At 37.0% G+C, this 22,537-nt stretch overlaps 1 protein-coding gene across 4 annotated transcripts in view; it reads right to left on the bottom strand.

The window, feature by feature from the left end:
• Positions 1 to 22,537, bottom strand: part of LOC102416174 (integrin subunit beta 3 binding protein) — a 91,608-nt gene that overhangs the window by 49,685 nt on the left and 19,386 nt on the right. For all 4 annotated transcript variants that reach the window (XM_044944901.2, XM_025288564.2, XM_025288562.3 and 1 more), the window contains exons 2-3: positions 21,135 to 21,177; positions 2,572 to 2,707 (exon numbers count right to left, since the gene is read on the bottom strand). In XM_044944901.2, the coding sequence (XP_044800836.2) occupies positions 2,572 to 2,707; positions 21,135 to 21,177 (179 nt within the window). The remainder of the gene's footprint in view (positions 1 to 2,571; positions 2,708 to 21,134; positions 21,178 to 22,537) is intronic.

Below are 22,537 nucleotides of genomic sequence, written 5' to 3'. Positions count from 1 at the left end.
TACAATCTGGGGTGATTTCTACACATCTATTGTCTATTTTACAAGTACTCTCTTTGACTGTCAAATTTGGTGTTTATCCTTCCACCCCAACTATTAAAAAACAGAAGCATTCTTAGGAGTAAAGGAACACAAAATTTTACCATCTTTTCTCTCCTCTAAAAAGGATACTACTTTGGAAAAATTTGCCAAGTGGTAGGGACAGGGATAGGAGAAGGCAATGGCAGCCCACTCTAGCACTCTTGCCTAGAAAATCCCATGGCTGGAGGAGCCTGGTAGGCTGCAGTCCATGGGGTTGCTAAGAGTTGGACATGACTGAGCGACTTCACTTTCACTTTTCACTTTCGTGCATTGGAGAAGGAAATGGCAACCCACTCCAGTGTTCTTGCCTGGAATATCCCAGTGATGGGGGAGCCTGGTGGACTGCCATCTATGGAGTCACACAGAGTCGGACATGACTGAAGCGACTTAGCAGCAGCAGCAGGAACGGGGATGACTCCTACTAAGGGGCAGGGCAGTATAACGACACACACACAACCATACATAAATGTAATCAATATACACAATGACAAATGAGAGAGAGGGAGAGTGTGTGTGTAGGTATATCTTCACTGTATAAACTGGAAGCAGTCACTCCATTTGAGGGCTATGTAGAATTTAAGTAGAGGGAAGACTTAGATCTAGATTTTTTTCCTTTTATAATTGTAAATAAATTTAAATTTAATATTGCCACCTGTTCACATAGTATGTAATTCAACTGAACATAGAAAGCACATATAAATACCTGGAAGAAGAATATTCCAGGTTGAAAGAAGTGCAAGTGCAGTTCTTGTGGAGGCAACAGGCTCAGCATGATTGACAAATAGCCAGAAAGTAAGGGTGGCTGAAGTACTGTAAACATGGGAAGGGCAGGAGAATAAATGAGACAGATGAGCACCTAAAATGTCTTTGAAAATGTGCTTTAAGCAGAAGTGCTTATTTAAATTGAACCTTGTGTTTTGTACAATACTTAAAAAGCAAAGCTGTTAACAGAAGTTATAATTTCATTTAGAACTTAAGTTGTAAGACTCAAGCTTTACTATTTTTAAAATACAATAAGATGACATATTAGGAAAATCAATATAATGATTACAAATGACATAATCTGCTACAAGATCCTAGGCAGAATTCTATTTTGAGACTTGTGTGAGAACTATATATCAAAGAATACATAAAACACATATGTACAGTTTAATGAATAATTATAGAGTGAGCCAGCATAGCCATCATATAGAAATAGAATATTACCAGCACCCTAGGAACTCTTGCTATATGACTTTTCAAAAAAGAGCTTACCAAGTACTATAACCAGTGATAATTATCCACTTAAATGTCAACTGAGATCATGTGACCAATCTTTTTATGGGCAAAGGAAATGTTCCCTTAAGTCCATATTTAATTTCAATATGGAAATTAAGTACGTATCCACTTAAAATCTATTCACATTTCAGTATAGAGATGTTCCATATCTAAAGCACTAATTTTTAATTTTAAACAAAAGGTGTATCAAGTGAATTAAAGAAAAAACAACAACCCAGAACTATAGAGCTTGAAGAAGACATATACATCTTCATGTATTTTTGTGAAAGCAAACTTAACAGTGATAGCTTTAAGATTAAGAAGCACCTGATTAAAGTCATTCAAAAGTTAAGATCTCATTATAGGTTTCATTACAACAAATTAGGTAAAATGAGGAGACTTCTTTGTTTCTCTGTAGCTTCTAGTATATACTTAGCACTCAAATGTTTTACAATAAATATGAATCAGGCTAATCACAGTATATCTAAAATATATTCTTTTCAATTTAAGCCTACTTAATATTTCATATTATAGAAACTTGACAGGTCACTGATTCACGACTTTTTTACAATATTAAAAATTAAGCCTATGAAATCTAGATTCCTGCATCTTTTAAATGAATATTTTAGCAATAAACTACCAGAGGATAAGAAATATATGTGGTCAAAATTAAACTAACAATAATTTAAAATAAAGAATTTCATATTAAAATTAGATTATTCTCTAACAGTAATTATACAAACCTTTTGCAAGTGCACTTAAAGTAGTAACAGAAGAGAATGAAATACAATAAATAAAACAAGCTATAAAGACACAGGAAATGTGGATAAAACTCAATGGACAATATGAATAAAAATAACATTTAGAAGTATTAAAGTGTAGTGCATTACCTGAATTAAGTGCCCTTTAATTTATGCACCTGATGGATAGCTTGTTAACTTGTTAAGGGGCTAAACTATTATAATTGATAGTGGCTGAAGGCAGTCACGCCATAATTTCTATTTAATGGATGGGAAAGTAAGGTAACAAAGTCTGCAGCAGCATTTTAATGTAACTGCCTAGAGTTTACATTTATGTCCAACGTATTACCTATATTCTAGTCTTTTCTATGTTGAATTCTTTAAAAAAGACAAAAATCAGCTGCTGCAGGATTCACATATTATTAAATCAAAATTCCGATTTAACCAACACCTAGAAAAAAATCTCACAATAAACAGAAAAGAATGTTCAACTAACCATTTGATGGTCCATTTCTGTTTTCTTGTTCTTTTGAGCTTGTGGGAGAAGCAATTGGGCTCATTTGACAGGTTCCAGTTGTTGGAGAATAGTCTGCAGCACTTTTCTTCCTTGTGATTTTAGGAGAACCAAATGACTAGAAATAAATATTAATTTGGGACAAATATATTATGTTTAGTTATAGACCTTTGGAAATACATTTGAAAAATTCACAAAATTCAAACAAATATTCTTTTCTTTGCTCTTTCTTTTTGGATTTAAATATACACCATTACTATCTTCGAAGTGAACACTGTTATTTCAAGGTATGCACATTTTTCAGGTCTCCATACTAATTAGGGTATCTCAATCTGATGTTTATGAAGTTTTAACACTGAAGGGTTGCTACCTTCTGAGATGGTATTTCCAAGCAAGTAGAGACAACCAACTCTCCCAGTTACATCAGACATTTGCTGTCAGCACAAGCACGGCGGCTGCGACGGCACATGAGCGCGGCTGAGAGGAGCTGCCCCACGTCCAAGGTCAGGGGCAGCGGCTGAGAGGAGTTACCCCACATCCAAGGTAAGGAGCGGCGGCTGAGCTTTGCTGGAGCAGCCGTGAAGAGATACCCCACATCCAAGGTAAGAGAAACCCAAGTAAGACAGTAGGTGCTGAGAGAGGGCATCAGAGGGCAACAGACTGAAACCACAATCACAGAAAACTAGCCAATCTGATCACATGGACCACAGCCTTGTCTAACTCAATGAAACTAAGCCATGCCCTAAGGGGCCATCCAAGACAGGCGGGTCATGGTGGAGAGGTCTAACAGAATGTGGTCCACTGGAGAAGGGAATGGCAAACCACTTCAGTATTCGTGCCTCGAGAACCCCATGAACAGTATGAAAAGGCAAAAAGATAGGACACTGAAAGAGGAACTCTCCAGGTCAGTAGGTGCCCAATATGCTACTGGAGATCAGTGGAGAAATACTCCAGAAAGAATGAAGGGATGGAGCGAAAGCAAAACAACCCAGTTGTGGATGGGACTGGTGATAGAAGCAAGGTCTGATGCTGTAAAGAGCAATATTGCTTAGGAACCTGGAATGCTAGGTCCATGCATCAAGGCAAATTGGAAGTGGTCAAACAGATGGCAAGAGTGAACATTGACATTCTAGGAATCAGCAAACTAAGAAGGACTGGAATGGGTGAATTTAACTCAGATGACCATTATATCTACTACTGTGGGCAGGAATCCCTTAGAAAAAACGGAGCAGCCATCACAGTCAACAAGAGTCTGAAATGCAGTACTTGGATGCAGTTTTAACAACAGAATGATCTCTGTTTGTTTCCAAGGAAAACCATTCAATATCATGGTAATCCAAGTCTATGCCCTGACCAGTAATGCTGAAGAAGCTGAAGTTAAACGGTTCTATGAAGACCTACAAGACCTGCTAGAACTAACACCCAAAAAAGATGTTCTTTTTTGGACAGATAAGAAAGATCTGTCCTCAGCAATCAATGCAAACAAATAGAGGAAAACAACAGAATGGGAAAGACTAGAGACCTCTTCAAGAAAATTAGAGATACCAAGGGAACATTTCATGCAAACATGGGCAAAATAAAGGACAGAAATGGTATGGACCTAACAGAAGCAGAAGATATGAAGAAGAGGTGGCAAGAATACACAGAAGAACTGTACAAAAAAGATCTTCATGACCCAGATAATCACGAAGGTGTGATCACTCACACACACCTAGAGCAGGACATCCTGGAATGTGAAGTCAGGTGTGCCTTGGGAAGAATCACTACACACAAAGCTAGTGGAGGTGATGGAATTCCAGTTGAGCTATTTCAAATTCTAAAACATGATGCTGTGAAAGTGATGCACTCAATATGCCAGCAAATGTGGAAAACTCAGCAGTAGCCACAGGACTGGAAAAGGTCAGTTTTCATTCCAATCCCAAAGAAAAGTAATGCCAAAGAATGCTTAAACTACCGCACAATTGCACTTATCTCACACACTAGTAAAGTAATGCTCAAAATTCTCCAAGTCAGGCTTCAGCAATATGTCAACCATGAACTTCCAGATGTTCAAGCTGGTTTTAGAAAAGGCAGAGGAACAAGACATCAAATAGCCAACATCTTCTGGATCATTGAAAAAGGAAGAGAGTTCCAGAAAAACATCTATTTCTGCTTTATTGACTATGCCAAAGCCTTTGACTGTGTGGATCACAATAAACTGTAGAAAATTCTGAAAGAGATGGGAATATCAGACCACCTAATCTGCCTCTTGAGAAACCTGTATACAGGTCAGGAAGCAACAGTTAGAACTGGACGTGGAACAACAGACTGGTTCCAAATAGGAAAAGGAGTATGTCAAGGCTGTCTATTGCCACCCTGCTTATTTAACTTATATGCAGAGTACATCATGAGAAACACTGGGCTGGAAGAAGCACAAGCTGGAATCAAGATTGCCAAGAGAAGTATCAATAACCTCAGATATGCAGATGATACCACCCTTATGGCAGAAAGTGAAGAAGAACAAAAGAGCCTCTTGATGAAAGTGAAAGAGAGTGAAAAAGTTGGCTTAAAGCTCAACATTCAGAAAACGAAGATCATGGCATCCGGTCCCATCACTTCATGGCAAATAGATGGGGAAACAGTGGAAACGGTGTCAGACTTTATTTTGGGGGGCTCCAAAATCACTGTAGATGGTGATTGCAGCCATGAAATTAAAAGACACTTGCTCTTTGGAAGGAAAGTTACGACCAACCTAGACAGCATATTCAAAAGCAAAGGTCCGTCTAGTCAAGGCTATGGTTTCTCCAGTGGTCATTTATGCATGTGAGAGTTGGACTGTGAAGAATGCTGAGCACTGAAGAATTGATGCTTTTGACCTGTGGTGTTGGAGAAGACTCTTGAGAGTCCCTTGGACTGCAAGGAGATCCAACCAGTCCATCCTAAAGGAGATTAGTCCTGAGTGCTCATTGGAGGGACTGATGTTGAAGGTGAAACTCCAATACTTTGGCCACCTAATGGGGAGAAGGGCTGACTCATGTGACAAGACCTTGATGCTCGGAAAGATTGAGGGCAGGAGGAGAAGGGGATGGCAGAGGATGAGATGGTTGGATGGCATCACCGACACAATGGACATGACTTGGGTGGACTCTGGGAGTTGGTGACGGACAAGGAGGCCTGGCGTGCTGTGGTTCATGGCGTTGCAGAGTCAGACACGACTGAGCGACTGAACTGAGCTGAACTTGAACGATAATTACAGGGCTAGGCAAGAGAAATGCTCAGCAGTTCTCTCAGTAAGACCCACAGGGAAATCCTAGGAAGAGTTAGTGGTGTCCTTCAACTTCACAAAGTTGCTCTGACACATGTCCTAATGATGACCAAAATAATGTTCAGACAATTGAGTATTGCATATAAGGCCTTTGAGAATTTTACCTATTCTAAATAAATCCTCTCTACAGCTTCCTGCTCTGTGTTTACATAGACCTCGAGTATACCTCTTACTGGAGTTAGTGAATTCTAATAATTCTTTACATTTCTGTATACTCCACTAAAATTTACGTTTCTGAAAATAAATTATTTCATCTTTGTAGTCTAGAACTGAAAAATGTATGATGAACAGATGATTCAAAAGGAACAGTCCAATAAACTTAGCCTCATGATTCCACTCAAAATATATTCATTTGTTCATTCATCCATTATTAAATGACATAGTCCCAGTCACTTAGGCTATTCACATTTCAGTTCAGTTCAGTTCAGTCACTCAGTTGTATCCAACTTTTCAAAAGCCCACGGACTGCAGCATGCCAGGCTTTCCTGTCCATCACTAACTCCTGGAGCTTACACAAACTCATGTCCGAGTTAGTGATGCCATTGAACCATCTCATCCTGTCATCTCCTTCTCCTGCCTTCAATCTTTCCCAGAATCCGGGTCTTTTCTAAAGAGTCAGTTCTTTGTCAGGTGGACAAAGTATTGGAGTTTCAGCTTCAGTATCAGTCCTTCCAATGAATATTCAGGACTGATTTCCATTAGGATGGACTGGTTGGATCTCCCTGCAGTCCAAGGGACTCTCAAGAGTCTTCTGCAACACCACAGTTCAAAAGCATCAATTCTTTGGTGCTCAGCTTTCTTTATGGTCCCAACTCCCAAATCCATACATGACTACTGGAAAAACCATGGCTTTGACCAGATGGATCTTTGTTGGCAAAGTAATGTCTCTGCTTTTTAATATGTTGTCTAGGGTGATCATGGCTTTCCTTCTAAGGAGCAAGCATCTTTTTATTTCATGGCTGCAGTCATCATCTGCAGTCATTTTGGAGCTCCCAAAATCAAGTCTCTCACTGTTTCCATTGTTTCCCCATCTACTTGCCATGAAGTGATTGGACCAGATGCCATGATCTTAGTTTTCTGAATGTTGAGTTTTAAGCCATCTTTTTCATTTGGGCCTCAGCTTATCTTTCACTGTTTGGGACCTCATTCATAATCCACTTTCTCCAAATACTCATCATCACACTATTGTTTCCTGTTCTGAATTCCCTTTAAACTTGTTTTCTATAATACTTACCTACCACCCAGCATCTGGCTAACTAATGTACATACAGGAATGAAACAAATTGTTCTGGCCTCATAAACAGCAGAGAACAGGTCTAAAGGTAGTATGTGTGCTATAGAAATATGAAGAGGGAAAATCAAAATAGTCTGTAGTAATCTCACAGGATTCCTGTGAGAAGGAAGCGTGAGGCTTAGATGAGTGAAAACAAAAGGTATGAAAAACCTGAAATGTAGAGATGAAATGGACAGCAAAGGGTGGATTTGGGGGATAAAGGAAATGTCTGAAGGGTCATGATATGTTGCAAACATTGTAGAATTACACTTTAGCTTGGTTGCTGACTTGAAATAGTTATATAACTCTCTACTGTCAACTCTTCTTTATTTTTAAGACACCATGGCAGAAATAGTAGCTATGTTACCTTTTCCAATAATTTTGGTATTAGTTCCAGAATCTGTAGCATCAATTATTTTTTTACAGTTAAGATTTTAAATGATAGATACTTCTTTGTATTGGGGGAACAAAAGGCATTTCATTCTTTATTTTCTGTATCCACAGTAGCCACAAATGTAACCAATACTTTAAAAAAAAAATCAAACTATAATATCAAGTTATAGCTCTAAAGCAATCTTTTTCATAAGGTGAAAGGGTTTTAAGTCTCTTTATCAGGTGGCTATTATTACCTCTCTACCTTGAGTTTTCACCTGTTTATATGTATTCAGTCATAAACTATGACATTTATCCAATCCAACCCCACTTTTCTAAGAATTTATTGCCCAGAACTATTTCACAGTGTATGTACAAGAAATGAAAGTCACTACGCTAATGTACATTGATGTCAATCTGTTTTCCTATTTTCACCAAAAATTATTTTTCCAATTGCCAAATATCTAAGCATTGCAACTGTAGATCATATATTTCTCCTTGAAAATAATTTTCTAGCTTTCGCAAAATAGGTCTTTGTGTGTCTACATGTGCGTGCACATGCGTGTGTATATATAAAAATTTTGCCCTCACCTTAAAAATACTAAGGCTTCTCCTTTGCTTTGTGTATGATATGTTGATTACAAGGGAAAATGTCTGTCCACAATTGTAATATGTGTGTGTGTGAGTGTGTGTGTGTGCTTAGTCATGTCCAACTCTTTGCGGCCCCCTGGGCTGTAGCCCGCCAGATTTCTGCCCATGGAATTTTCCAGGCAAGAATACTGGAGCAGGTTGCTGTTTCCTAATCCAGATCGTCCCAACCCAGGGATTGAATCCGAGTCTTTTGTACTTCCTGCATTGGCAGGCAGGTTCTTTACCACTAGCGCTATCTGGGAAGCCCATATAATGGTAATATACTTGGAAAAAAGAAAATCTACCTTTCTCTACTATCCCACTAAATATTCTGCATATTTATATGTATCTGTCTACTTAGAGACAAAAATGTATCATCTTTTTTATAATTTTATTTCTTTATTTTTATTTATTGGCTGTGCTGGGTCTTTGTTGCTGAGTGGACTTTCCTCTAGTTGTAGCAAGTGGGAGCTACTCTTCATTGCAGTGAAGCCTTCTCATTGCAGTGGCTTCTCTTGCTGTGGAGCACCAGCTCTAGGCACACAGGCTTCAGTAGTTGTGGTTCCCAGGCTCTAGTGCACATGCTCAATAGTTGTGGTGCACGGGTTTACTTGCTCCACAGCATGTGAGACCTTCCTAGACCAGGGGTCAAGCCTGTGTCTCCTGCACTGGCAAGTGGATTCTTTACCACTGAGCCACAGGGGAACTCCAGAATCATACTTCTTTAAGTTCTATTTCTCTCAAAGTTTAACCTAATTTTTAAACTCTGATCAGATCAGATCAGATCAGTCGCTCAGTCGTGTCTGACTCTTTGCAACCCCATGAATCGCAGCATGCCAGGCCTCCCTGTCCATCACCAACTCCCGGAGTTCACCCAGACTCACGTCCATCGAGTCAGTGATGCCATCCAGCCATCTCATCCTCTGTCGTCCCCTTCTCCTCTTGCCCCCAATCCCTCCCAGCATCAGAGTCTTTTCTAATGAGTCAACTCTTCGCATGAGGTGGCCAAAGTACTGGAGTTTCAGCTTTAGCATCACTCCTTCCAAAGAAATCCCAGGGCTGATCTCCTTCAGAATGGACTGGTTGGATCTCCTTGCAGTCCAAGGGACTCTCAAGAGTCTTCTCCAACACCACAGTTCAAAAGCATCAATTCTTTGGCACTCAGCCTTCTTCTTAAACTCTGAAGATGATCCTAGAATCCATTTAAGAATTTCCATTTTGCCAAACTGCAAACATTGAAGGACGTGGCCTACTTAGTCCAAATGTTACTGTACTTTTTGTAAGGAGGTCAAACCTTGTATATTAGCAAAACTAAAATTTGAGCATTGATTTTTCTGCCCAGAACAAAAGAAATGAATGTTCTCTCCATAATTTCAAATATATGTGACATTCTTTCTCAAGTTCTTTCACAAATTGTAGCCTGCTTCGTCACCTTGTTTAAAGCATATTCTACCAAAAAGAGTTATTGATTTTTACCTATTATAAACAGTCTTAAAAGTACCAACTTAGGGTTCTTTCAGGATGAAATATGGGATATAATGGGTCTGCTACTATTATTGTGAAATATTAGCCTATGCTATCACTGAAATGTTTAAAATACAGGTACTGTAGGTATTTGAACAACCAGAAGCAAAAGAAAAACTAGGGTAGCTAATAGAGACAATTCTTTATAACCTTATACTGGCTAACCCAGTTATTGGAATGATGCACCTAAGATACTATGCATCACTAGTACTTATGGAATTACATTAGAAAATTTAAAATACCAGCTGTCTCAGGGATTTTTCACAATTTAGGCCTAAGGTTCCTAAAAGAGTCCTAAATATTAACTGTTTTCAGTTAGAGGCTATTATGAATTAAGATGCCAAGAACATTCTTGTATGTCTTTTTGTGGCTATATGATTTTATTTATTTGGAAAGTCCAGGAGTAAAATTGCCAGGCTATAGGATGGCTGTAGATTTATTTTGTATACATAAAATAAAGGCTCAATAGTTCTCCAAAGTGTTTCAGTTTAGTTCAGTCACTCAATTGTGTCCGACTCTTTGTGACACTGTGGACTGCAGCTCGCCAGGCTTCCCTGTCCATCAACAACTCCCAGAGCTGGCTCACACTCATGTCCATCTAGTTGGTGATGCCATCTAACCATCTCATCCTCTGTCATCCCCTTCTCCTGCCTTCAATCTTTCCCAGCATCAGGGTCTTTTCAAATGAGTCAGTTCTTCACTTCAGGTGGCCAAAGTATTGGAGTTTCGGCTTTAGCATCAGTCCTTCCAATGAATATTCAGGACTGATTTCCTTTAGGATGGACTGGTTGGATCGCCTTGAAGTCCAAGGGACTCTCAAGAGTCTTCTCACAACATCACAGTTCAAAGCATCAATTTTTCGGTGTTCAGCTTTCTTTATAGTCCAACTCTCACATACACGACTACTGGGAAAACCATAGCTTTGACTAGACGGACCTTTGTTAGCAACGTAATGGCTCTGCTTTCTAATATGCTGTCTAGGTTTGTCATGGCTTTTCTTCCAAGGAGCAAGTGTCTTTTAATTTCATGGCTATAGTCACCAACTGCAGTGATTTTGGAGCCCAAGAAAATAAAGACTCTCACTGTTTCCATTGTTTCCCCATCTATTTGCCATGAAGTGATTGGACCAGATGCCATGATCTTAGTTTTCTGAATGTTGAATTTTAAGCCAGCTTTTCCACTCTCGTCTTCCATTAAGAAACTCTTTAGTTCCTCTTTGCTTTCTGCCATAAGGGTGGTGTCATCTGCATATCTGAGGTTATTGATATTTCTCCCTGCAATCTTGATTCCAGCTTGTGCTTTATCCAGCCCTGCATTTCACAAGATGCGCTCTGCATATAAGTTAAATAAGCAGGGTGACAATATACAGCCTCGTTGTACTCCTTTCCCACAGTGTTTATATCATTTTAAATTGCTATCAATAAATGAGAGCTCTGAATCCCGCCCATCCTCACCAACCTTTAGATTGTTTTAGGTGTTCCTGTGTTGGTTTTTAAAGTCATTCTGTTTTGATATTGTTATTTAGCTATTCTTTTCATACTGTTCATGAGATTCTCATGGCAAAAATACTGAAGTGATCTGACACTCCAAAAGCTGGCTTAAAACTCAACATTCAAAAAACTAAGATCATGGCATCTGGTCTCATCACTTTATGACAAATAGATGGGGAAACAGTGAGAGACTTTATTTTCTTGGGCTCCAAAATCACTGCAGATGGTGACTGCACCCATGAAATTAAAAGACATTTGCTTCTTGGAAGAAAAGCTATGACAACCTAGACAGCATATTAGAAAGCAGAGCCATTACTTTGCCAACAAAGTTCTGTCTAGACAAAGCCATTGGTTTTTCCATGTATGGATGTGAAAGTTGGACCATATAGAAAGCTGAGCACCAAAGAATTGATGCTTTTGAAATGTGGTGTTGGAGAAAACTCTTAAGAGTCCCTCGAACTACAAGGAGATCAAATCAGTCAATCCTAAAGGAAATCAGTCCTGAATATTCATTGGAAGAACTGAACCTGAAGCCGAAACTTTTGGCCACCTGATGCGAAGAAGTGACTCATCTGAAAAGACCCTGATGTTGGGAAAGATTGAAGGGAGGAGGAGAAGGGGACGACAGAGGATGAGATAGTTGGATAGCATCACCAACTCGATGGACATGAGTGTGAGCAAGCTCTGGGAGTTGGTGATGGACATTGAAGCCTGGCGTGCTCCTGTCCATGGCGTCGCAAAGAGTCACGCACGACTGAGCGACTGAACTGAACTTAGCTATTCTAGTCAGAGGGAATGGTTATCACTTTGTGGTTTTAATTTGTATTTTCAATGATGAATAACACTGAATATTTTTTCATTTGCCAATTTTCCATTTAAATATCTGTCTGAGATTTGTAAAGCTTGACAGCTAATGATTTGGTGACTGTTATGTGACTCAGACTATGTAAATGTAATGTACTGATCGTTCCAAATGTGCTTTTGGGTTTTAATTGTATACAAATTTCTTTTGTATCAAAAGAAAAAACATGAAGTATCTTTCAGAGGATTGTTCAGCAGCCAAAGGGATCTGAAACATCATCTTAAGGCTGCTTTTCTTAAAGTGGGAAATTCTGATATTAGTGACAACATGAATGAACCTGGAGAACATTATGCTAAGTGAAATGCAACGAGAGAGAAAGACAAACCACTTCACGGTCTCACTTATATGTGAGGGAAAAAAAAGGTCTAATTCACAGAAACAGACAGTAGGAAAGTGGTTTTTAGTCACTGGGAGATGGAGGAACAGAGGGTACAAACTTTCATTGTAAGATAAATAAGGTCTGAGGATCTAATGGATAGCATGGTGACTATAACTAATAACACTATTATATAGTAACTGAAATCTGCTAGAAGGGTAGAACTTAAATGTTCTTACCAAAAAAGAAAAAGAAAAAGTTGAAGTTATAGATGGATTAATTGATGGGAACAATCCTTTTACAATCTGTGTGTATAAAAAAGACACACACACATATATGTACACACAATGAATATACATGTTCACAATCTATAAATCAAATCATCACATTGTACACTTCAAATATCTTACATTTTGATTAATTATATCTCACTAAAGTTGAAGAAATGGAGACAGAAATGGCAACTCACTCCAGTATTTTTCCCTGGGAAATTTCATGGTCAGAGAAGTCCGGCGGGCTATAGTCCAAGGGGTCACAAAGAGTCAGACACGACTTAGCAACTAAACAATAACAACAAAGAGGAAAAAAGTGAAAGCCTTGGGTCATCCTTTTTTTCTCCTTTCCCTATTTCCTGTTTTAAACCAGATTTTTCCTAAAAGCTTGACGCCTACCTTACACAGACATACTCATGTAATTCTTGAGTGTCTCTGTAACTTTTGAATGATTTGTGTAAAATAACCTGAGGACGTTAGGAATGTCATTCCTTGTGCCAAACCTTGTGAGTCAAGACTACTCCTTGATATGATTCATGCCAAAACTTACATTGGCATATGAATGAACCAAATTTACTTAATTTCCTATTAAGAGAGGAGAAATGGGAGGCTTTCATGTAGAAAGAAGGGGTGGGAAACCAAGAGAGGAAGATGAATGTATATTTAAGTCACTCAGGAGCTTTTATGCAGATACAAAAAACTTCCGTTGAAATTTATGTTTAATAAGAGATGGACAAATTAACAACTCCATGTTTTACTACTAGACACCAAAGCTTTGTGCCATATCTTGAATTTATAGGGAAGGAAGGACAGCCTGATCCTCTGTTCTTTCCCTGATTCCTTCTTCTCATTCCTGAACTAGAGAAAACTGAGCTCCCTTGACCTTTGGTGACTCTATCAGCAGTGTGTGTTCTTGGTTGTACTGGATACTTTCTTTCCTTTCTGCAATATGTTTACTATATGTTTCTGCTATATGCTGATCCTTTTTCCCTTTCCTCTTCTCGCCAAGAAAACTCAATGAATAAAGATGTACTGATACTGAAAGAAAAGAGGATAAAAAAATTATAAACACACACACATCTAACAAGACAGCCCCAAAATACAAGGAGCAAAAACTGACAGAACTGAAGGAAGAAAAAGAAAAAGAAAAATAATAGCTGGAAACTTCAATGCCCCATTTTCAATAATAGATAGACCAACTAGACAAAAAATCAGCATGGAAACAGAAGAGTTGAACAATACTATACACCAGTTAGACCTAACACATATCTATTGAGCCCTCCATCCAACAAGAGCAGAATACACATTCTTCTCAAGTGCACATGTAATATTAGGCAGGACAGAAGATATGTTAAGCAGCAAAAAAAAAAAAAAAAAAAAAACAAACCACTCAGTAAATGTGAAAAAAATTAGACTCACATAAAGAACAGTTTCTAATCACAACAGAATAAAATTACAAATTAAAAACATAAAGACATTTGGAAAATAAATTTATAGAAATTAAATAACATACTCCTAGACAACCAATCAAAAAGGAAATTAGAAAACATATTGAGGAGAATGAAAATGAACCATAACATATATAAAAACTTATGGGATGGAAAGTAGTACTCAGAGAAAAATTTAAACACTTACATTAAAAAAAGAAGAAAGTTCTCAAATCAATAACCTAAGCTTCCAACTTAAGAAATTAGAAAAGGAATAAACTAAACCCAAAGACACTAGAAGAAAAAAAAATATTAATATTAAGGAGAAAGCAAATGAAATGGAAAATAAGAAAAAAGAGAAGATCAATGAATTCACAAGTTAGTTCTTTGGGGGAAAAAAAAAACAAAACCAACAAACCTTTATCTAGACTGACCAAGAAAGAAATAAGACTCAAATTACTAAAATCAGGAATGAGGGGGCAGATATTACATCCAACCTTGGAGAAATAAAAGGGATTATAAGGGGATACTATGAACAATTGTATGCCAACAGATTAGCTAATCTAGATGAAGTGGACAAATTCCCCAAAATACACAGCCCACCAGGATTGAATCATGGAGAAATGGAAAACTGGAACACATTAAAAGCAAGTAAAGAGATTCGATTAATTCAGAAAACTTGTGAAAAAGAAAACCGTAAAGCCAGAGAGCTTCACTGGTGAATTCTACCAGCATTTAAAGAAGTGACACCAATTCTTCTCAAATTCTATAAAAAAGCAGGGAACACTTTCTAACTCATTCTATGAGACCAGCATTACTCTGATAGCTAAACCAGATGAATACCTTAAAAGAAAACTACAGCCCAATCTCTGCAACAGAGAGAACAAAGTTAGAAGACTCATATTTCCTAATTTCAAATTTATAGTAATTAAAAAACTTTTTATTTTGAAACACAGCATGGTGGTGGCATAAGGTCAGATCTGTAGACAAATGGAATAGACGAGAGTCCAGAAATAAATTCATATATTTACAGTCAACTAATCTTCAATAAGAGTTCTAAGGCCATTCAATGGGGGAAGTAATAGCTTTTTAACAAACATTGCTACGACAAATAAACTACATGCCCCTAATATCATACCATGTCAAAAATGAACTCTATTATCTATTAGATTTTTAACATATGTGCTAAACACGATAAAACTCTAGAAAGAAACATAGTGGAAGTTTGCACTACCATAGGTTACACAAACCATCAAAGAAAAAAATAAGTTGGACTTCATCAAAATTTTAAACTTTGTGTATCAAAGGAGTCTATCAAGAAAGACAATCCACAGAACTGATGAAAGTACGTGCAAATCATATATCTGATAAGGTAACAGTTGAGAATATATAAAGAATTCTTACAACTCAACAGTAAAAAGACAACCCAATTAAAAAATGGGCAAAGATTTGAAGATATTTCTCCAAAGAAAATATACAGATGGCCAATTAGCACATGAAAAGATGTTCAACATTACCAGGGAAATGCAAATTAAAACCACAGCAGGATATGACTTCACACCCAGTAGGATGGCTAGAATCAAAAAGTCAGATAATAACAAATGTTGAGGAGGATGTGGATAAACTGGAACCCTTACATACTGTTAGTGGGGATGTAAAATGCTGTAGAAAAGACTTTAGCAATTTTGTAAAAAGTCAGAATCACCATATGACTCAACAATTCCACCCCAGGTATATAAGAAAACTGAAAACATACTCATACAAAATGCTGTACAAGAATGTTATATACATTATTTGTAATAGTAAAAAAGTGGGAACAACTCAAAGGTCCTTCAGCTGTATGTGTGTGCTACGTCACTTCAGTCATGTCTGACTCTTCGCAACCCTATGGACCAAAGCCTGCCAGGCTCCTCTATGAGATTCTCCAGGCGGAATACTGAAGTGGGTTGCCATGCTCTCCTCCAGGGGATCTTCCTGACCCAGAGATAGAACCTGTGTCTCCTGCATTGGCAGGGGGTTTCTTCACCACTAGCAGCACTGAAGAATGGAAGTCCATTCTTCAGCTGAGGAACAGATAAACAAAAGGTGATATACCCATACAAAAGAGTAAGATTGAGCCATAAAAAGGAATAAAGTACCGTTCATGTGATAAACCTTGGATAAAACTTGAAAATGTTATGCTAAATGAAAGAAGTCAGTCACCAAAGGCCACATATTGTATGATTCCATTTATATAATATGGCCAGAATAGGCAAATCCACAGAAACAGCAAATAAATTAGTAGTTGCCAGGGAATGAGAGGAGGAGGGAATTGAAACTAACTGCTAATAGGTATGGATTTGTTTTTGGGGTGGTGGAAATGTTCTGAAATCAGATAGTAGAGATGACTGCACAATGTAATGAGTATATAATAAATCACTGGTGTATACTTTTTAAATTATGAATTTTATATTATATGAATGTCAATAAACAATGCTAAAATTTAAAAAGAAATGAACTGTCAAAAGGTATATGAGATAATTGGGAGAATCTGAGCAAAGATGTCCACTTAAGGAATTAATTTTCAGAGAGATTTTTTTGCAGAGATCATAGCAGAGGTTGGGAGTGGGGTATAATACTATTATATGTTTTTTAAAGTCTATCTTTTTAAAATGATTACTGGAGTATTTATGGATGATATGGATGATGTTTGAGATTTGCTTCAAATAATCTAGTACAGGGGATACTGAAGTATGCATGGGAGCATATATGAAACAATATTAGCCTTGTGTTGATAATTACTTAAGCAGGTTCATCTAGTCAAGGCTATGGTTTTTCCTGCGGTCATGTATGGATGTGAGAGTTGGACTGTGAAGAAGGCTGAGCGCCAAAGAACTGATGCTTTTGAACTGTGGTGTTGGAGAAGACTCTTGAGAGTCCCTTGGACTGCAAGGAGATCCAACCAGTCCATTCGGAAGGAGATCAGCCCTGGGATTTCTTTGGAAGGAATGATGCTAAAGCTGAAACTCCAGTACTTTGGCCACCTCATGCAAAGAGTTGATTCATTGGAAAAGACTCTGATGCTGGGAGGGATTGGGGGCAAGAGGAGAAGGGGACGACAGAGGATGAGATGGCTGGATGGCATCACTGACTCGATGGACGTGAGTCTGAGTGAACTCTGGGAGTTGGTGATAGACAGGGAGGCCTGGCGTGCTGCAATTCATGGGGTTGCAAAGAGTTGGACACGACTGAGCGACTGATTTGATCTGATCTGATCTGATAGTAGGCACTGCATTCTCTATAATCAAAATTCTCCAAAATCAAAAGGCAAAAAAGGGATCAGTATTTGGTAACTGTAGTGAAAAAAGGAACTATAAAATAATCATTAATGAATTAAAAAAAACATTAGGAGAAAGATTGACTGAGAATTTTACTATGGGTGAATCAGGCTGGTAACACTTCAAACCAAGACCACTTTGTACTTGTGGAGGTGATGCAACACGAAATACATAGACTACCTATGAGGCATTCTTAGCAAAAATATGAACCAGAATCTAATCCAGTCTCTAGCTTTAATGACATTTTATATGAAATGTGAAGAAATGTGAATTGTGAAATAGAGAGATGTGAATAGAGAAATCACTTTTCTAAAGAACACAAGAAAACAATAAAATCTAGAATGTGAGACACACTTATGGAAAAAATATTTCAGTTTTTTTCCAAAAGATAAATTATAAGAAAAAGAGTGAGATTTTAAAAGACTTGGTGCAAAAAAAAGACTTATGATACATAAAAACCATTACAATGTGGAAATCTTGTTTGGATCCTGATTTTAATAAAAAAAGGACATTTTGAAACAACCATAGAAATGCGAATATGGACTGGGTAAAAGATATTATTAAGGAGTTACTTCTTATTTTATAAGTTATGATAGTGGCACTACAGTTATGAAAAAAGTCATTATCTGTTAAAAATTCATACTGAAGAATATTCTAATGAAATAACGTGTGAAATTTGTAAAATTCCAGGGAAAAATATACAGATACATACGCACATATATAAATATATACATACATATATAGAGATAGATGAAGCAAAATTAGCAAAATGTTAATACTTTTGGAAGATGGGTGATGGTTACATGGTACCTCATTGTATTATTGTCTCTACTTTAGTGTATGTTCAAAAATTTCCATAATAAAAAGGTAAGGAAAAAAGCAGGGGAAGAGGAGGGAAGGAGAGGAGAAAGGAGCAGACATGAGCCAGACCAATAAGTGAGCCTACAGAATGTGAGCTGTCATATTTTCTAAAGCCCTGAAATCCAATGTTCTTTCTAATTTCAGGAGTCAGGAAAAGCTTTGTCTCAGAAAGATGAGATAATGGGAATAATCAGACTTAGCAGTATCCTACTAATGGTAATGCAGTAATTTCGACTGGGTATGCATGTCCCAATCAGCAAACTTCCCCTAAATCTGCACTGCCATTCCTCTGGCAGAATGCCTATTAAGTTGGCCTTGGTAGGAAGTATGCTTCTTGCCTTCCCATCTGCAGCGTCTGTTCTCCAGTTCCTTCTCTGAAGTAGCCTGAAAGAGATTAGGTCAAGCTAGCTAGGTATATGACCAGGTTACAGCTGTTCCTACAAATTCATCTGAACTGCCACTGGTAGTTATTTGTAATGAATAACTGTCAAATTACTTGTAATAAATAATTCAACTTCGTCTTTGAAAATTCATCTAAAAACAGTGTTTGAAGGGTAGTAACTTGAGCAACCCCAATACTGTAGGTAATGAGAAATCAAAATCTTTATCACTCCTCACTATCCTCAACAATTTGGGAGGACTAGCAAATAGTGGTACTTATAGTATACACACTATATATGAAATGGAGGATCACAGGGGATGAGCCATACCTCTATTTCTCCTATTAGGGGAATCATAAGGAAAATTACTTTTGCAGACTTGCCCTAACATCATGGAGCATTATCTTCATGAAGGTCCATAGCCACATTGGGAACACTGGGATTTGCTAGTTCCAAACATCTCTGGGAGAGGAAACACTAGATGTTTAAGATGAACAGACTACACTTCAACCAACTAGCATTTAAGAGCCATCTCCTTTCCTTCAACACCACAGTTGTCTTCTTTCAGCATCATGCTGGTAAGGCAAAATGACCACAGAGTTACTACAAGTTCCTCTGTAGCTTCAAAGCAATTAGGTGCTTATAGGTCGGAGAAGGCAATGGCACCTCACTCCAGTACTCTTGCCTGGAAAATCCCATGGACGGAGGAGCCTGGTGGGCTGCAGTCCATGGGGTCGCTAAGAGTCAGGCATGACTGAGCGACTTCCCTTTCACTTTTCACCTTCATTCACTGAAGAAGGAAATGGCAACCCAGTCCAGTGTTCTTGCCTGGAGAATGCCAGGGACGGGGAGCCTGGTGGGCTGCCATCTATGGGGTTGCACAGAGTCAGACACGACTGAAGCGACGTCGTCGTCGTCGTCGTCATAGTAGTAGACGACTTATAGGTGGTGTTTTAAATGTCTGATTTTCCTTTGCATGGGCTAAGGCAGCCTCAGTGGAATCACTGGCATATAGGTAGATTCTTGGGAACCAGGCTGCTTCAGGGCTAAATTATTACTGGAATAGACAGATGCATAAATATAGCTAAGGAGAGAAGCCTAGATGTAGCGCCAGAGCAAAAGTTGTGAGATCTAAGACAGAGCTGCAAATAAATGATGAGGCAAAAGTACAAAAGCTGAAAATATCAGAAATAATAATAAATATTAGAAATAGGTTAGAAAATAGAAATGTTGAAGGCCCTGCCTAGGATTTAAGGAACCTGCATTTAGCAGTCGGTGGCCATGTGGTACTATCAACTGGTTTAAAGGTACAGAACTGGGCCAAACATAACAATGTATTTTTCTAATACAGGATATTCACTGTTTCACTGGCTACCTTGATACATCCTAATCTGGAGAGAAACTAGATAGAAAGCTATCCATGACAACTGTGCTTTATGAAAAGGATGAATTCCTAAATGGCCATTCTCTTTCATTCAAATGGTGTTACCACCTCCCAAAGAACAGTCTTGGGGCAGAGAAGAACTGTATTTCATTTCAAGCTGGACTACTCATCTACCAAAACACCATTCTGACCAAAGAAACAGATGCAAAATTACAGTCACAGCTGCATTCTGTACAGAACAAGTTGGATAATGGTGTTTTAAATTGCTAATTACACCGCTAATGATTTTTTTAGTGGCAATGCAGTATTTTGCCACCTTTATTTAAATTTTTTAGAAAAGCATCTAGGAAGTTTTAAAAATGGTAAATTGTTGAATGCCAGTGAGTATTCTGAAGAGAAATTCCATACAAAACCCATTTCTTGAAATGGCATTCTCATATGGGATCTCATAAAGGAGCCCATTTATTGACTAGCTATTTATTTTAATTTACTTTCTCACCAATTTATTTGCATTTAAAATTACTAAGGCTATAAGTATCCTAGTATTAGTGTTTGTATCTAGATCCACTGTTGGTATGAAAAGATAATAAACAGATAGTAAACTAGCATATGTCATGATATGCTGGTATTGGGAATGTGCTACGACAAGATTTATAAAAAGTAACAGCAACAGTACAATTTTATTCTTATTGTGATAACCATGGTGAAAGTTTTTACAGTGCTAGTATTTTATGTTTAATCATGTCAGCAAGGTGAGGGGGTAGGTATCTTTTTGATATAAAAATGTTGTTAATGTTTTATTTCAATTTAGCAGATTACAGAATGTAGATTAAAGCACTGTCACTGTTCCATCTTTATTTGTCTGCATTTAAGTTGCAAAGCATTTTTTTCTACTAAATTATTTCATTAAGGCTTCTAAATAATTTGTCGCTTAAATAAAAATATCAAGCCTGCAAGGAATTTCCATATATTACAAACTTTATATGTAGAAAATGGTGTGCCAATAACAATTATGTCACAGGAGTTTCTGATACTTCTTACATTTAGTATAAGAGAAAATTAGCTGTTAAAAAAATAAAAATACAATCTTATTATGTTATTATGCAACTACAAACTCACAAGTAAATACTTACATTTGCTTTTAACATACCATCCAATTTCAGTGATCTTTTAACACTGCAAACAAAATATTTAAAGACATCTTAGACTTAATATGCTTCAAGTAGCCAAGTATTTAAGAGTAATCTGTATAAACAAAGATTCCATTTTAAGTTACTTTCACCAACTAAAGTAGAATACCTATGAAGAAAGCAATTTTCACAATGAGGAAACTGTTTAATAGCATATATCAAGATGAAATCATAATTAAATATTTAAATGGATTTTCATATATGAGTTGTATATATATGCACTATCATACAATTCAAACATTAAAGTTATATAATAAAATAATCTTAGTAAAAAATTAGTATCTTTGTGTTTTAAAATATCACTAACGAAAAATTATAGATAAGAGCAAAATCATTTACATACCTTCAATGGAGATGTTGAAAGCATTTTATTTGCAAAAATAATACACTAGATATTAAAATAAAGGTACGAGCAAGGTGAAAAAGTTTTACACATTATTCTAGCTTTAAACATGATTCAGTGCAACCAGACTATGACTTAACTGAGGAACAGATGCTCTATGTCTTTATAAGTCCCCAATCCATAAGAAACTACTTTTTTGTCTCCTTCACTATACTGATTCAGGAACATGCCAGGCTCTCTCTGTGCAAAATCTGTTCTGCTAAACTGGATGCCCAGCTGTTGGTGACAAAGCTTAGAAAGGAAAGCTGAATATTTATAATACTTTATTTCGTACAGCTGTCTTCTAAAGAGCAGTCATCAACATTTTATTGAAAGCAGACTAAATGCTCAAAGGAGAAAAAGGTCAATATAAATTAAAACTAGTTTTCCCAGTGACAAATGCAGCATTAAAGTATCTTCTTAATCTCTGAGAAAAAGAAATTAAATTACTTAAAATATTATAGAATTTGAGCATAAAGAAAAAAGTTTATTATAGCTTATATTACAGAAAACAAAACAAAATTCATAGATCCTAAAAAATGACTATTCGTAAATAACTGACTACTGAATTTTGAACAAGTGACAGGAGCAAAAATAGAAGAAATAGACAATTTATAAAAATTACTCAGCAATAAATGTTAAATACAAAAGTTTATCTAGAATAGCTCATTTAATTTTGCTATTATATTTACATTAGCCTAACATATAACATTATTTCTTAAGATTAACTAAATTGGTTTGAAGAATTACTCATATATTTTAGAAGTCCACCTGAAATCAATTTAATGTGAATTCTCAATAAAGCAAGAGAACAGAGGTATGAACAAATAAAAATGGCATCTAATTCAAAAAAGTACACATATTTAGTTTTGGACTATATATTACCCTATTCAGGTGTGTGAGGCGTTTTTGTATTTATAAAACTTCAAAGTGAAAGTGAAAATGAAAGTTGCTCAGTTGTGTC

The sequence above is a fragment of the Bubalus bubalis genome, chromosome 6 (assembly GCF_019923935.1).
Source record: "Bubalus bubalis isolate 160015118507 breed Murrah chromosome 6, NDDB_SH_1, whole genome shotgun sequence".
Taxonomy (NCBI): Eukaryota; Metazoa; Chordata; class Mammalia; order Artiodactyla; family Bovidae; genus Bubalus; species Bubalus bubalis.
The sequence above is the reverse complement of the archived record's forward strand: the minus strand, read 5'-3'. Positions and strand labels throughout refer to the sequence as shown.